Source organism: Pleurodeles waltl, chromosome 5 (genome assembly GCF_031143425.1).
Source record: "Pleurodeles waltl isolate 20211129_DDA chromosome 5, aPleWal1.hap1.20221129, whole genome shotgun sequence".
NCBI classification, from domain to species: Eukaryota; Metazoa; Chordata; class Amphibia; order Caudata; family Salamandridae; genus Pleurodeles; species Pleurodeles waltl.
The window spans coordinates 1,370,951,747-1,370,965,523 of NC_090444.1; the positions used below are offsets into that span (position 1 = coordinate 1,370,951,747).

Consider the following 13,777-nt stretch of genomic DNA (forward strand, 5'->3'; position numbering starts at 1 on the left):
AAGTTCAGTTTGTCAAACAGTATGAGGATGCATGACAGCTCCCTCGCCTCCCGGACGCTGTTGATCGGACACCATTGTGTCTGCCTCAGCTAATGCCCATTTATATATTGCCTGAAGCCAACAAAGTATCATGCCAATTTATGTATTGCCTGAAGCCAACTAAGTATCATGCGTGGCTGTGTGGCCTTGCAGGCCATGGCTATTAATCTCTTAAACAGGGCTAGGGTAAGGTCCACCCACTTGCAAGTGATATTTAGATCATTTGGTATGCTTAGTGATCCCTAAAATGGATAACAGGGGATCAGGAGATAGCCGTACATCGACTACTGAGAATATATGGTCCAGCACCTGAATCCATACATGTGTAAGCAGTGGCCACTCCCATCGACTAGTTTATCCATGTAAGGAAACCACAATTTGTCTCTTAGGTTGGCTTTGGTTTTTGCAATTCCGTGTCACTAGTGTCACTGATCTGCCAGGTAAACTACATGTGACCATAGGTGCCTCTGCATCACCATCTGTCGGCCCTAGAGTAGTAGCTCTTCTTTGCTCATGCTGAGCTTATCTTGCAGGCAGCACATGGAGCTCAGTGTTCCCTCTTCTTCTGCAGTGAAAGCTTTCACTCCATCTAAGAAGTTTTGCCAGCGATGTTATCGAAGGGCCTTCTTCACTTTGGATATGCTTGTGTCTTTTTCAGTGACCTCTCTAATCTCTTTCAATGACAAAGCCTTCAGGCAAGCATTGTGGACTATCATTCTCACTGATTCTTCAACGCCTTTGTCCTCTTTTAGGTTGGTATTGCTGGCCATTGTAGTGGGGTGTCTAGACAAGTAGTCAGCAGGATTGTTGATCCCAGTCGATACACAACTTCAAAGGAGTATGGCTGTAGTTGCACCACCCAACACTCCATAAGCTGTGGTCAACTTTTGGCAATCTCTGGAAAGAGGGAGACCAGTGACAGAGGTATAGGTGGAAATGCTGGCATGCCCACCAAATTGCCAATGCCTTTCGCTCAATTTGGGCGTAGTTTGTCGTAGTGCCGGTGAGTGCCTGACTGGCATAGGCAATTGGGATCCATGATCCTTTCTGTTTTTCCTGCAGCAGGACCACTCCAAGGCCTACAGAACTCTCTACGAAGCAGCTCTGTCTTGCGTCTTGGATTGAAGTAAACCATTGTTGCACCATCCAGGAGCGCCACTTTCACACTTTCACAATGCTCATTTGGCCGTGCGGTTCCTCTCCTATGGCAGTTACGTTTCATCAAGGCTTGAAGACGTTCAGACAGGGCGGCTAGGTTAGTAATAAATCACCTGCAGTATGTGAACATCCCATGAAAATGACTCACCTCCGATAAATTGAGGGGAACAGCTGTCATTTTGTTGGCTTCTACTTTCTTTGAGTTGACCTGCAGACCATCGCTCAAGAAGTGGTATCTGAAGAATTTGACAGCAGTCATGTAAAAAGAGCATTTTTGCCTGTGGATGGTCAACCCACTATCGGCCAGTCTTTTCAGTGTGGCCCTCAAACTTGTGTGATCTTCCAGGGTACCACGCTGACTAGCCCAGAGAAGGTCTCCCAAATGACATCCTGAAAGACTTCTGCAGTGTATGAAATGCCAAAATTGAGACTGCTGCACCTGTGGAGGCCCACATGAGCTAAGAAAGTGGTGGTATATGGTCACGCTTCATCGAGCTCAAGCTGGTGATAGCCTGCATTTAGATCTAGCTTTAAAAACCATTGGGCCCTGTTGAGGTCTGTCATTATCTCATCTATGATAGGGGTGATGCATTTTTGTGATGTATTGCTTTGTTTGGGAGCCTCATGTCCATACACAGTTGTATGGTTCCAAGCTGCTTGGGGGCTATCCTGAGGGGTGACACTGAAGGAGCAGGTTCTGTTACCGTCTCAATCACTCCTAATTGAGCTAGTTGATCAAATTCCTTTTCCACCTTAGTGAGCAAGTGGAATGGTATCCCCTGTGTCTGAGAGCCACAGTTCTGACAGCTTTATCTATGTGGACCTTTATCTTCTAGCCTTTTAGGCACCCCAAGCCTCAGAATAGCTGTGGGAATTCCTCTAGGATGTTCATCGCATGCGAGTCATGCACCTGCAGTGCAAAGAAGACCAAACCCTGCTCCTCCACTGTACGGCATCCAAGGAGGGTGCCTGTATCTCCTTCAGTCACATGAAATCTGGCATGTGTTGATTTACCTTCACTCTCTACTTTTACTTCAACCACACCTCTCAGGTTCAGCGGTTCCATTACCCCGTATTTATAGATTCTGGCTTTGGGTTTGCCAGCTTTGGACGCGGATGGAGCTTGTTGAACTGAGTAGTGTTCATGATATTTACTGATGCACCAGTGTCAATGAGGGCAGAGATTTGAGCCCCTTCTACAAGTATTTTGCACATTGGTGGAGGTCTCCTGCGGTGGTTTTCCCTACCTGTGAATGATACTGTGAAAAATGAATCTTCATCGTCATCTTCCTGGATACCCATGGAGTCTGGCCACTGGGCTGAATGTTCTGCTTCATCCACATCCAAGGAAAGTTGTTTGAGGGTGGGGCGTCCTCACCCTTGGTACCCGGAGCTTGTGTTTGGTGCTCCGCTGTAGCAGACCTTCACAAAATGGTTTCTGTGGCCACATTTGGAGCAAGACTTGCCTTGTGCTGGACACACGTTGGGCATGTGGTGTGTCAGTCCACAATTCCCACACCCCTTTTCTGGTTGTTTGGGGATGGTTGGATTGCATGGCCGGGAAGGGTGCCTCTGTATTGCGTCTACTTGTTCTTCCTTGACTTTGACCATCCATGCCGCAGTCAATGAGGTAGCATCTATTGTTAGTGCCACTTCTATGTCCTCTGCCCTGTTGTCTGCTAGTTTGTGCAACTTTGCTAGTATCAGTATGTTATCAAAGGAGATGCCTGGCTGGCGAAGTATAAATTTGCTCATCTTAGAAGATCAGCAACCTTAGACTAATTCAACACGGACACAGATTAGTGGTATCTGCTGATTGACTCCGAGCGGTCACTCCGCGATTTATGTTTATACCCTCGCCCTCTAAGTTATGTGCTTGTTACAATGTAGTGTAGAGGCCGTGTAGCACTCTACAATAGGTATGCATGAATGTCAGGAAAAAAACGTTTCAACTGTTCATTTTATGAAACAGCATTTGTTTAAAATATTGCAGGAGCATATGACGTAACTTTATTAGAAGACCAGCCACTTCCACGATAATCATCTGGAAATAATCTACAACCGGGTCCAAGATTCAAGCATGATATTTATAATAGCTTTTTAAGTAGAGTGTTTTCCATCTACAAACATTTCAGCGTGCAATGCACTTTTAATTTGTACTTACCCAAACTAGAAGTGATTGAAGAGGAGAGCTTCACATAGGGCTTGCTCGTCTTGGTCGTGTAGGGTGAGGGGGCCTTCCCAGGAACAGTTGAGATGGAGCTGGAAGAGGAGTAGCGCCGCATGCCGGGGGATCTAATTAAGCTTTCACGTAGTTGACGTAGGGCATCTTGAAAGTATGTGTGCAGGGCCAAGCAAGCCTGTATCCTGTAGTCAAGTTTGGAAACAAGATAGTTATTTGGATCGAAAATAAGGGCAAGTAACATTTAACACCATAGAAGGGCCACACGCAGGTATGTTATGGCAGTCAGAAAGGGGGCACACAAACATGACCATTTAGTGTTTCGGTTAATGCATACTTCATTTTCCGTCAATGGAAATATAACAGTGATCTTCATGCCACTTAATCACAACCCTAATTGGTACCGAATGCTTTTTTTAAAAAACTTTCTGTGGTTTGAGATTATGTGATGATAAAAAACCTCTCTTGCATGATGTGGGATTGCTGATATTCGTGTTAAGTTTTTGAGAGGTAGAAATTGGTATTTTATGTATTTTTGCACAGTAAAGAGCTTTTTTAAAAACTTTATTTTTGTGTTTTTCCAAATAATCATCAACACCAGCAGTGCGAAATCAAAAAGCTCCAATGACAGTCATGTAGAGCAAAGTTACATCATATCAGTCTCTGAGGAAAATTAACCCAAGTCATCTAAGCATAAACAGTAAAAATTCATGGAAAAAGCACACATGAAGCATATATCAAGTCACAGAGCCAAATATACTGGTAGCAGTAAAGACATCCGCATCTGGTAGACATGTCTCTCAGATGGAATCCACATCCTTACCCCTCCGCCCCGAACTAGCAACAGACTCCAGGTCCTCATTCTTACTGAATCTGTCCAGCAGTAGACCCTAAGTCATAATGTCTTCAGGAGTCCTGTCATCCATACGGGATAAACGCATATGCTGATCCTCTGCCACACCCAACTCGAGGACATCCCTAACCCAGGCCATCATCTGCGGAGCCCAGGTCCCAACCATCCCACCACCACCCGTCACTTAGCCAGCAACAGTACGACCTGAGTCAGTCTATACAGGATCTTCCTCCCCCTGGGTCACGCCATCATACCCAACAGACAGACACTGGGAGTAAGGGGGATAGTATGACCAGTGGCTGCCTTAATTCTGGGAACCACCACTCCTCAGAACCCCTTCACAGCAGTACATTCCAAAGCTAGATGCAAGAAGTTAGCCCCCAGCAAACCACAATGCGGACTCTTCGTTGCCCTCATGGGGTCAACTCTATTAAGCTGGGAGGGAGTGACATAAGTATAAAGTAGATAATTAAAATGCAGTGGCTTAAATCTGTTGTTAAAGGACGCAGTTCGCAGGCATGCAACCAGTCTGAAACTGTGAAGGGTTGTCCCAAGTGGGTCTCCCAAGTTTGCCTGGCCTTGTAAGGTGACTGCACTGAGACTGCACTGTATCCCCCTGGAGAGCCTTATAAAGAGCGTGATTAGATGCCTGCCCTCATCCCACCTTAGCAATACCCCCAGCACTTAGGAGGGCGCATGTGCCACTGGGAAAGTACTCCAAACCTCCTGCACCGTGTGTTCTAGTTTAGCATAATGTAGGAAATGGCCAGGTCCCAGCTGAAAGGCCTCTTGCGCTTCCAGGAAGGAGGCAAAAACCTAATTTGGATAGAAATTCACAGCTATCCAACAGCCTCTTTTCCTTTATAGAGCCATTGACATGTCGGACTCAATCGCACAAAACAGCGCCAGATCCCACAGGCCCAAATCCATTTGAAAGGGTGCCATGCAAAGCCCTCTCCACACTGCAGTATCCCATATCTCACCAGTGTGCCCGACCAAGTACAGAAGAGTCCCTTATGCAGGGCCACCTCACATGAGGGTACATATCAAGGTATCGTCCCCAGCATCTCCTGAAAAAGACACTTTTCACAGTTATCTGTCATAGCGAACCAAAGAGCAGCATGCTGCAAGTGAACAGCTAAATAATAATACTGTATATCTGGAAGGTCCAAGCCACCATCCTCTATATCTCTCATTAGAATAGAGAGGGCCACCCTACTTGACAATGTATTAGAAATTGTGGATTGACTTTTGAAAAATTCAGCAGGCTCACAGTACCTATGGTTATAGGTGCTTATTTGAGACTTCATGCTTTTAACCACAGTTTGGTTTTAGTTTTCATGTAAATAGCAGTGCAACACTTATACTAACACATAATTCACTCACACTGTGCCGTTATACAGGAGCACCTTGATTACTTTACTTTAAATTGTTGAATTTAAGTTTCTAATAAATGTGATATATTACTCACAAACCTCATTGGTACAGAAAGTTCTTTATGGTACAACCACTGTTGTGGAGGTTAATTCATATCCTTCCCCCAGAGGGACCAAAACATTTTTTGTTATGAACTTAAATCTTATGATTCTCGAAACGGGCTGTGTCTGTTTCCCGGAACGCACGCAGGATGCAGTCTCTGTTCTTATAGTTAAAAATGCGTGCAATGATGGCCCGCGGTGGTGCCCCTGGCCGAAGGGGGCCCACCCTTTCAATCACAAAGAAGGAGGACAGACTGATGGGCTATAGTGTGTCCCTAATACAACACTCCACAAAACTCTCTGCCCCTCCTTCCCCAAAACGTTCAGGAAACCCCAGAAATCAAACATATTACAGTAGGATCTCCCCGCCACATACTCCCTCCGTTCCTCCAAAGTCACTGCTCTAGAGGTGACTGAGGAAACTTGCTTCCTGAGGGTGGCAACCTCTGTCTAGAGCTCCGCAATGGATACCTCCGCAACCTTGACCTTGTCAGACACCTTACACAAGTCTGTACAAAGAAGATTCACCTTAAGGGCCACAGTCTCAATCTTGTCCTCCAGCACCACCTGGGAGCTGTGGATAGCCCCAAAAGCTCTGCATTTGAAGGCTCCTTGCCTGAGGAACCCTGGTTCGGGTTGCCCCATCTTGCACCTTGCCTGGTCAGCAATAACTGTTTATTCCAGTGATTTTTGTCTTGGTAATGCACCCGTGGATTGGTGTACACAGATGTATCTGCTTGTTAACGGAATTTGCACACATGTTACCAGAGCAGAAAACAATCCGGGGTTGCACACCAAAAACTAGCCTTTGAGCAATGTTAATTTAACTGAAATGTATGAATTCATAGGGGTGTGCATTCTACCTTTCTCTAGGCCCAAATCTTCCTTTTTTAATACATATATGTCACTCCTAAAGAATGCACTGTGCAGCCCAGAGGGAATGCTGGAATGTTTTTAAAAAGCAGGACATGTACTTGTACGTTGTACATGCCATGGAAGTGAACAACTCCCAAATTCTTTTTTTCACTACTGCAAGGCCTATCTCTCCCATAGGATAACATTGGAAATGCCTTATCATTACATTTTATAAGTGTAATTTCCAAATGGGAAGGGATGATCACTTTATGTTTGGTGTCTCTGGAATCGCAATTTACAATCATAACTAATGGTGAAGTCCAATTTTAAATTGCAATTTTGAAAATGCCACTTTTAAACAGTTGCCATTTTCTTGCATTTCTTGGCATTTCCTAATTTTGTTTAAAACACGCTTAGCAGAAATCAATTCTATACTGAACGAGAACAAAGATTACAAAGATTACCTGACACAACAGAAGATATCAAAGCTAGAGAAATATATACAATGATTTAGTAAGGAAAAGACCCTCCCATACACCAAAGAGGATTTTCAGGAAGAAGCTGTGTCCAGATCCTCAATGGTAGTTCAACCTCTGATGGATGGTGTAGTTATGAGGAGTAGGGGAAGAATCTGCAACAACATTAGCCTCCATCCAACAACCTCTGATATGGCAACTATGTACCCCTTTCACCAGCCCATCCCCATTCTACCGTACACTCCTCTTTTATCAAGAGGCCAGAGAAGATGGAAATGCAGAAACAGAAGGAGAGGAAAACACGTCTAGTGGTGAATAGAGGAACCCCAGATGGTCACCAGGAACAGAGGAAAACTGGTACCGAAGAAAACTGTGGTGAATCTATCAACAAGACCCTTGACCACTATCGAATTGCAGGCCCTGAACAAATGATTGGGCTTTGCCCCTACCTCTAAGGAAGATCCATTTAGACTCAACTGGGAATTGACATCTTCCTTTAAGAAGGTATGACTGCATTTCTTCTTTAAAGATCAACCTGAGAGGACCCCTCTTGAGGACCCTGGTCTAAGAAACCCATCAACTTTCTCACCTCCATCTAATATGGTTCCATGTGAGGTCCTTACCTTCGAAAAAGCAGCCATGAATGATATCCAGAAAGCAAATAGTAGATGAGTCATGGAACAGCTTCCTGGTGAAAAGTATCAAACATGTATGGTTTTTACCACTCCCGAATGCTTGTGGTGTCATCTAAATTGTGGTGGGGGATTAGATGGTCCAGCCTGTATAGTTGTACTTATGCAGTTTAAAATAATAAGGGAATGACTATCAAATGCTCAACCGAAGGGTGATAGTGGTCGAATTATAGGATCTGCCACATTTTGTGGAAGCATAAACGTAAAAAAGAAGGGGCAAAAATGATAAAGAAATATTCGTATGTTTTGAAATATAGCTCCATTATTCCCACAGTGGACTAGTCTATATAGTCAACACATCATACTCTCTGGGAATAAGTCCTGGGCATAGTAATATCACCAGCGAGGTAGCTTCATAGAGGGATTAATTCTGATCAAGGGGTGTCATTCAGTCTTCTAACGTGTGTCCGGCCTTTAATGACCCATTGTTCCTTCATAATATGTCTCTGGGTAATATTATGTGAAGTTGGTAAGGTTTCCAAGATTACCTATATAAGGTCGTCTAGAGAGTGTTGGATCTTAATGAAATGTGTACTCATTTTGGTTTCCAACGTTGGCAACAAATAGTGCTGTGATGTTCGTTAATCCTGACATTAATCATTCTGGTAGTCATGCCGATATAGAACAGGTCACATGGACACCTAATTATATAAATGCAGTTTTTAGTATTATAGTTAGTGTGTCTAGTGAGGTGCGATATACCTAATCATCCCAAATCCATTGTCATAGTTCTCATAGTAGGGAGACAGACACTGCATTGACCACAAGGGTAGTGACCCTTTACTGAGGGTAATGTTCATAGATCCAAGAGGGTGGTGGTCTTGGCTGGGTTGAGTTGATGTGGTCTGGTATGGACATTCAGGTCTCCAAAATTTCCAGTCCTCCTAAAGGTGAACAAAAGTGGATCAATATTTTCACCTGTACTTTTCAAAACTGCCTATCTTTTGTTAATGATCTTCTTAAACCTATTTGAAGAGGGTGTGAAAGTTGTCACACGAGTTAATCTTGACTGTTGAGGTTTTGGATGGGTCGTAAGCAGTCTCTTTGTTAATATTTGTGGCCTGCTTCCGTGTTGTATTGATGACATTATGAGGGTAGTGGCAATGCTCCAATGTCCATGAACGTTCTTTGGCCTAGGTATGGTAGTCTGCTATATTGCTGCAATTATGTCACAGTCAACGGAATTGCCCAAAGAGTAGACTGGTATGGAGAGCCCTCTGGTGACGATTGTCAAAGAGGAGAAGACTATTTCTGTCTGTTGGTTTCTGGAAAGTAGATGTCTGTATCATCCCTTGATGTAAGGTGAGTCGAAGATCCAAAAAGGTTCTCTCTTGTTCAGAGGCAGTGGCAGCACACATTAAGTGCTCATCAAGTGTATTGACCCATTCAACGAATGTTGGGACATCTGCATTTTTACCTTGCTAAATTATCAAAATGTCATCTCTGTAGCATCGCCATACCTTGATGTTTCCAGTAAAGAGATTACCCAGATCAAGTATAGACTTTTGGTCAAATCTGAACACATAGAGGCAGGCCAAAGAAGGAGCTAATGTACTGCCCATACAAGCCCCTCTGATTTGGTGCAATAGTTTATCTTCAAATTGAAAGAAATTCTCTTTTAGAGAAAGAGTGGCACACTCAACCTCGAAACTAGTGGGAGTGCCATTGCTCAGACTGTAGCATTTCCTCAATAACTGTTAAGGTAGCATCCTGCAGTATGTTTGTGTATAGTGCCTATAGGTCCAAACTTATCAAAACATCTGTGGGTCCTTTAGAGTTGACTTGGTCGACTAGAGTTAGGACTGTTTTGGTGCCCCTCAGGGATATGGAGGTCTGTTGTACAATAGGCCGTAGGAAGTAATCACAGAATTTGGAGAGGGATTGCAGTACCAATCCTATACCTGACACTATAGGATGCCCAGGAGAGGGAGTTTATCCTTTGGGTATTGTGGGCAGCCAATAAAAGTAGGGTGTACGAGGTTCTTTGTTACATGCAAATTCCGCCTTGTGTGGGGTGATCCAACAAGATAGATCTTCTTCCACCATAATCTTGTTCGACCATTGAAGTTGGGGAGTTAGGTCACTCCGTATGGGTTCATAAGAAGACGTATCTCCCAGAAGTCTCAGGCATTTCTGTCTGTACACTGTAGTATCCTGGATCACTATAACTACTCCCTTACCAGCTGGCTTTATTATGTGACCCTTGTCATTGGCTAGACCATAGATTGCTACTCTCTCCATTTTTGACAAGTTATAAGCAGCAACTATACAGGTTGGGCCATCTAATCCCCCCCACACAATTTAGATGGCCCCCGCGAGCATTAGGGAGGGGCAAAAACCATACATTTTGTATTCTTTTCACCAGGAAGGTGTTCCATGACTCATCTTGTATGATGAAAAATCTTACACCTCTGCGGATGCACCGTTTAAAGATGGCCGCCATTAAAGTGCCTTTTCTTTCCCTATGTGAACATTGCTCTGCTTTTATGTCCATGATTGCCTCCTTTAAACTGGTACTTTCGGGTTCATGGATGACAGGTAGGTTAGGAGGACCTCTACTCCGAGGAGCACAGTGAGTACTATGGAGCTCTTGCTCTGTTTTTTACCAGCTAACTACGTGCGGGGATGATACCTTTTGACTGTGAGTGAGGGAAGGAGCTGTCATTCCTTTGGTATCTCCCGAGTGTGTGCGGGGGTTGTCATTTCTCTCAGCATTTGTTTGGGTGTTGTTATACAAAGAACATTGAGACAAGCACTATATTGTCTATAACAAGTTTAGCCTGGTATGTAGGCAGGAGTATATGAGACCATGTAGTAACGCCAATCATTATACCAGCATGCCCATTTATATGGTGCTTCTTTTTGATGGTGAGTACTGGTCCTTTTCACCTACTGGTGTTTGCTATGAGCATTACGAGGTGCTATAACTATGCCTTACTACCATGCTAACACGTGCAGGCATTTTCTGTTGTCTATTGCGCCAATCATACAAAATAACACTTACACACTGTGGGCGTATTGCTGCTGATATACAACAACGAAACACCACTCTTATTGCATGTTGGTGGGAGCTGACATCCAGTTCTATGTTTAGTTGTCCCTACTTCATTACCAACTAAAAATATGCAGTGGAATGCAGTCATAGTATTCAGGATAATGTTCCTTTGGGCCAATGCAACGGCCTCATTATGTAATCTTTAGCGTATAGGTGGGAGCCTTTATAACGAACATCGACTATGTTTTTTTTATTATACCCGCAGAAATTGGCGACAGGCACCATAGCTACATAAACATAGCCACCTCATGGCACCACTATTCTAGAGGGTTATCTGTAACATGGAGATGTTGGTGCGGCTATCATACAAATGCTGTACCTACCTAAAGAGTCTAGTAGAATCAATTATGACAAGCACCACAATTTCAAGTCAAATGGGTCTTGCTAAGGGACAAACTGCCCAGTAGTATGATGATTTGTATTGCCTTACAACATTGTTAACAGAATTGATCTGCTATTACAAAATTGTATTTTCTGCTTATCATATGTCTTTTTAGTATTTTACTGCTTGGCAGTAGTAGTATCCTTGTGTTCCCAAGGGGCCCGTTTCTGAAACTAGGAGGCTTAGAGATTGCTCAGTGCTTAACATAGTATATGCACTGGATCTGCTTACCCTGTCACTACACCAGTCACCCTATGTTTCATTGATATTAGTTTGGCTTCACCATCCATGATATTCACTAATGTGTGTGCATGTGAACACTGTATCCTCTTGTGTTAATGAACATGATATGTCCACAATACTTTGTTTTTATTTTACAGATCATCACCACTAGCGAGATAGTTTCCCAACAAACAATAGATACCTTTCAATAGATGACAAAAGTGAGGAGCACTCATACCTAGTTAATGATAACCAAGCACTGCTTAGGTTCTGATGAATCTCCACTAAATCCCTAGGGATTAGTAGAGTGAGAAATATGTAGACTGCAACTCCTGTAGTGTAGAATTTAGTTTCCCTCCTCTTTCATATTTTGAGCTGAGGGAGCCTCCTTCTTTTTCTTTCACATCTTTTTAAGAAAAACAAGTCATTATCCCTGGTATTTTCCCTTTCTGTTTTTAACCTTGACATAAGTCTCAATTAACTCTGCTTGCATTAAAATGTATCAATCTGGTACCTATAGTCAATTCTAAACACACTTACTCTAGTCCACCTAACATTTCACTTTTCCTGGCAACCACGAACAAAAGATCCCCGGCAAAGAGCCCCCCTATGGGGCCCATCAGGCACTGCAGTGTGGGGCTGACGAAGAGCAATGCCCAATGATGAAGCATGTCACCTATTGGTCAGTGAAGGCACTTGCTTCTGACAAGGTAATGTGTTTAATGACCTGGTGACTCCCCACCTAATTGGTTGTGTGGTGTCTAGCACATCGGAACAGTGTACCTTGATAGTATTTGATTTTCTTCCCTTAGCCATTTATTGTTTGTAGTCTGACTCTGGTCACATGACTGGGTGAAGCTGACAGATGAGCTTTGTTTATTCCTTCTAAACAGCCACACACAATAAAGAGCTTAGGTGTGCCTGGATGGGCCATCTTTGGCAGGATGGAAGGCAGAAGCTGGGCACCCCCTCCGTACTTACACGTGAATAGGCTGTGTCATGTCTCCACACAAAAGGCTGCATACCCCCTGTAGTTAGTCTGGAGCCAAGGTAGAGAAGGCAAGATGCATAAGGATTTCAGGGTGAAACCTCTAGAAGCTTCTTCCCCACTTCAAATGAAGAAATGACTATAAATACTGGACCTCAGACATCAAATCTTCAGTACACTTCTGCATTTGTAGATACTCTGCCAGGAAAAAGGACTGCTGTGCTGCTGAAGGATTGTCACTGTGCTGGACTGCACTCTGCGTGACTCCTGCTTTGCTGTACTGACTTGCACCCCTCTTGCCTGTGTGAGAAGGGACAGGACCTGCATCTCTTGAACCTAGAAGCCAGAGTGACTCCAAAGGCTAGGTGGTTAACCTCCTGATTTGAAGCCTCAGGGGCATATTAGGCTTCCCACAACCTTGCATTTGCACCTGCCAAGTGGTGCCACTCCAGCCCTGGACCCTTGGAAGTCGGCTTAAAGTGCTTTGCCAACCTCTGTGGATCCAGCAGAAGCAATGCATCTCCTCTGCTGCACGGGTCAACCCTGAGCAGAGCCAACATACCTCCACTGCTGTGTGGGTTGGACTAGTTGCAAAGACACACAACATTGCTGCAGCATGCATTGTCTTCGGACCTGACATTACGCAACTCATCCTCAGCTCAGGCCCTCACACCTCTTGTCGATGGCAGCCTCAACTAAAATGTTGAACTCTGCATTACAGCCTCGCAGCTCCTCAGAACCGGCACATTGCCCCAATTGCATGACGCAACCCCGACTCCAGACTTTGCATCTTATGTCTTCGTCAAGATCCTCAATGTCAGTGCAAGGGGATCTTGCACTGAAGCCTCAATGATTCTCGAAAACAGTGCATACCTTTGGCTGTGTGGTGTATTTCCAATGCGCATCCATGCAATGCTCTGCAAACCAGGATTTAAGGTACTCTGTTCAGCTGGCCTCACTGGGTTCCTGAAGCTGACCCGCGCTCCATTGCGGTCAGCCTGAACTTGTGACTTTGTCCCGGTCCAGAGTGACCAGATATCCACAGTTGGAACTTTATGCCTTTTGGCTCTACTTTTTCTAAAAACCTTGAAATTCCATATCTCCAGTCCTATTAATTGGACTTTTGTTGTTTTGATCTTGTTTTATTAATTCAATTTGGCTCTATTTATCTAACCTGGTGTGGAACTTTTTGTGGTGCCTTTTCACTGTGTTACTGTTTGAAGAGTTGAACAAATACTTTACACATCGCTTCTAAGTTAAGCCTGACTGCTCTGTGCCAAGCTACCAGAAGGTTGAACACATGTTAATTTGGGGTTTGCTAGTGCTTTACCCTGGCAAGGATTGTGGTTGCTACTTGGCCTGGGCCTGGATTCACACCCCATCCCATCAACAATGCA

The 13,777-nt window shown here is 44.1% G+C and overlaps 1 protein-coding gene across 1 annotated transcript in view; it reads right to left on the bottom strand.

Moving 5' to 3' along the window:
• LOC138296482 (uncharacterized) overlaps nt 1–13,777 on the bottom strand; it is a 1,064,486-nt gene that overhangs the window by 929,503 nt on the left and 121,206 nt on the right. The window contains exon 8 of the mRNA XM_069235627.1: nt 3,362–3,564. Coding sequence (XP_069091728.1) covers nt 3,362–3,564 — 203 coding nt within the window. The remainder of the gene's footprint in view (nt 1–3,361; nt 3,565–13,777) is intronic.